This window comes from Mytilus californianus, unplaced genomic scaffold (assembly GCF_021869535.1).
Source record: "Mytilus californianus isolate M0D057914Y unplaced genomic scaffold, xbMytCali1.0.p SCAF_9, whole genome shotgun sequence".
NCBI lineage: Eukaryota > Metazoa > Mollusca > Bivalvia > Mytilida > Mytilidae > Mytilus > Mytilus californianus.
In genome coordinates this window covers 7,748,386-7,750,927 of record NW_026262745.1, presented here as the reverse complement: position 1 = coordinate 7,750,927, position 2,542 = coordinate 7,748,386, and the positions used below count along the sequence as shown (strand labels likewise).

General features: G+C 30.4%; 1 protein-coding gene across 1 annotated transcript; it reads left to right on the top strand.

Moving 5' to 3' along the window:
• Positions 1-402: 402 nt before the first annotated feature.
• LOC127715768 (psychosine receptor-like) lies at positions 403-1,449 on the top strand. Its single transcript, XM_052221915.1, has one exon. The coding sequence runs from the start codon at positions 403-405 to the stop codon at positions 1,447-1,449; it is 1,047 nt and encodes a 348-aa protein (XP_052077875.1).
• The last annotated feature ends 1,093 nt before the right edge of the window (positions 1,450-2,542 follow it).

Genomic DNA, 2,542 nt, shown 5'->3' with positions numbered 1-2,542 from the left:
CATATGTGAAATTTGATAAAAGGGTCCTCATAGTTTAGATAATGACATTGTAATCAACAAGATTATATCATATCCAAATACATGATTTCATTTCATCCACTCTATATCTTTAAATGGATAGGCTTCCACGAACTTTTTAAGTAGTTGCACAGTGTGCATTTGTAACTAATTTGGAGTACACTCACGTGGGTTGTTACAATATTTGAGGACATTATTAAAACAATGCGAGATTTCAGTTTAGAAACACACGTGAACTCTACCTTAATACGATGTGGCTTATTATTTTGTAACGTTACATTGTTGACAGAGAAAATGTGATATACGGCGATTATGAATGTTACGAAACACATTATAAGTTCCAGCAAGAGAATGTCATATCTAACCTTGTTCAATACAACAGGAATGACCACAGTATTGCAGACACTTCACGAAAATGAAAATGGATCTCTGTACCTTTTTAACACATCAGCCAACAATTCAAACGCTTCAGAACAAAGTTTCAATATTGATGAAGTCTCCACATTAAACTCAGTTGAAAGTTACTTATGGACGTATGTGTCGCCCGTTTTAATTCTTGTTGGAGTATTTGGAAATTGTTTAAGCATTGCTGTTCTGAGAAAAATGCGATTTTGGCGACGGACGCCATTGTTTTTATTAGTCGTTTTAGCCATAACGGATATAACAGTTTTGTTAGATGGTCTTCTACGCTATTGGATTAACTATGCTTTTGAAATAGACATCCGAACTTTGTCAGATGCAAGCTGCAAAATCAATTTATTTGTGATTTATTTTGCTATGCAGTACTCTTCATGGATTCTTGTTTGTATGATCATTGATAGATTTCTCAAAACAAATTTTCCATTTTTATACATGCGTGTAGCAACTATGAAGAAAACATGCCTCATTGTTTTAATTCTTTTTATCATATTAGTAGGGATAGACTTGCATTTCTTCTGGACCAACGGAATAATAGATGGAGAATGCGATGACTTAAACGAAAAATACCACAACTTCGGTGAATTTGTTTTTGTATATATAGATATTGTTATTTTATCTGCGTTGCCTTTCTTAATAATGCTGATTCTAAATGTATTTATTTATAGAGCTTTAAAGAGACATCATGAATTTAGGAGCGCTTCCGTTGTTCAGTCACGATGTAGCAGGAGAAGAGGTAATAGACGACAATTCAGTAAGAAACTCACTCGAATGTTACTTTTTAACAGCGCATACTTTTTACTCTCTACAGTCCCTATAAGTGTTTACTTCATCTACGATTCTTATGTGAAATTTAAAGATGATTTAAATAACGCAAGGAAGGATGTCGCTTGGTCGGTGTTGTATTTATTTCAATACTCAAATTATTCGCTCAACTTCGTATGGTATACTGCATATAACAAAGTGTTCCGTGAAAAAGCGAAAGAAATCTTTGGATTTAAACCGAAAGGGTAAGTTGTAATATATAGACTATGTATACTTACGCCAAAAAGTTCAACTTTAAGAGTCCAATTTCTCTTGGATTAATTTAATATTCGTGTAAATTCAAAAACAATCTTTCAATCTGCAGTGATATAAGCAGTAACTAAGTGTGTGAACCTTGAAGTTATAAACACATGTTTGTCTTATTTCAATCAGTGCATACAAATAATTTCAGTGACACAAAACTACAATTTAGAAAGAAATATTTGGATAAACTAGTTTTAATATAACAAACAATGTTAACCATACATAGGAATAGCTATGTTTTGTTTTAGATACACACTATACATTTCGTTTCTGAATTAATGTAAAAATAAGACTTAGACACCTTTATCTAACCTATCCGACCAAATTGCTATGCTTTACTATAGTACTGTGATTAATCACATTATTCTGTTATTCTGTAAAAACATATGTCAATCTCGATATTGCTATACTTTACTATAGTACAGTCATTAATTACATTATTCTGTAAAAAAAAACTATGTCCATATCGATTTGATCTATGTGTTAAACTTACACTGGAAATGAAAGGAATGAAACAGTGCATTTTTTTTTTTTGATTTTCCGATAGATAAAAATGAAAATCATTTATTACCAGTTTTGGGTTTTTTTTAACTAACTTAGACGAAAATCTGCATTTATATTTCACATTTAGTAAACGTTATTTTTTTAGGTAGAACAAGCTAATAACTAAAATTAAATACAAATTTCTTTTAAACTGAAAAAAAATCAATGTCAAATGGAAATTTCAAAGATAATGAATACAATTAAATTAATGTATTGCTTCATTTATTTTCATCTTGTGTTACTTTTTCATTTACTAAGGATTTAGACATTATTTAAATTTGCTTTCACATTGTATTTTCTGCTTTTTGAAGGTATGGCAATGAAATGATTTTCTTCTTTTCCATTATTTGGACGTTTGCTGTTCTTCAATGCATTATGCGTTATACAATTTTGTTTGGGTCAATAACTGAAATGGCATATTAAATACTAACTAGCTAATGACTCTTAGACTCTTAACTGGCGTATGAATTTTATGGATTTCAATTACAAAATTATT

Coding starts and splice junctions, on each gene's coding strand:
- LOC127715768 (XM_052221915.1), top strand. CDS start 403: ATGACCACAGTATTGCAGACACTTCACGAAAATGAAAATGGATCTCTG.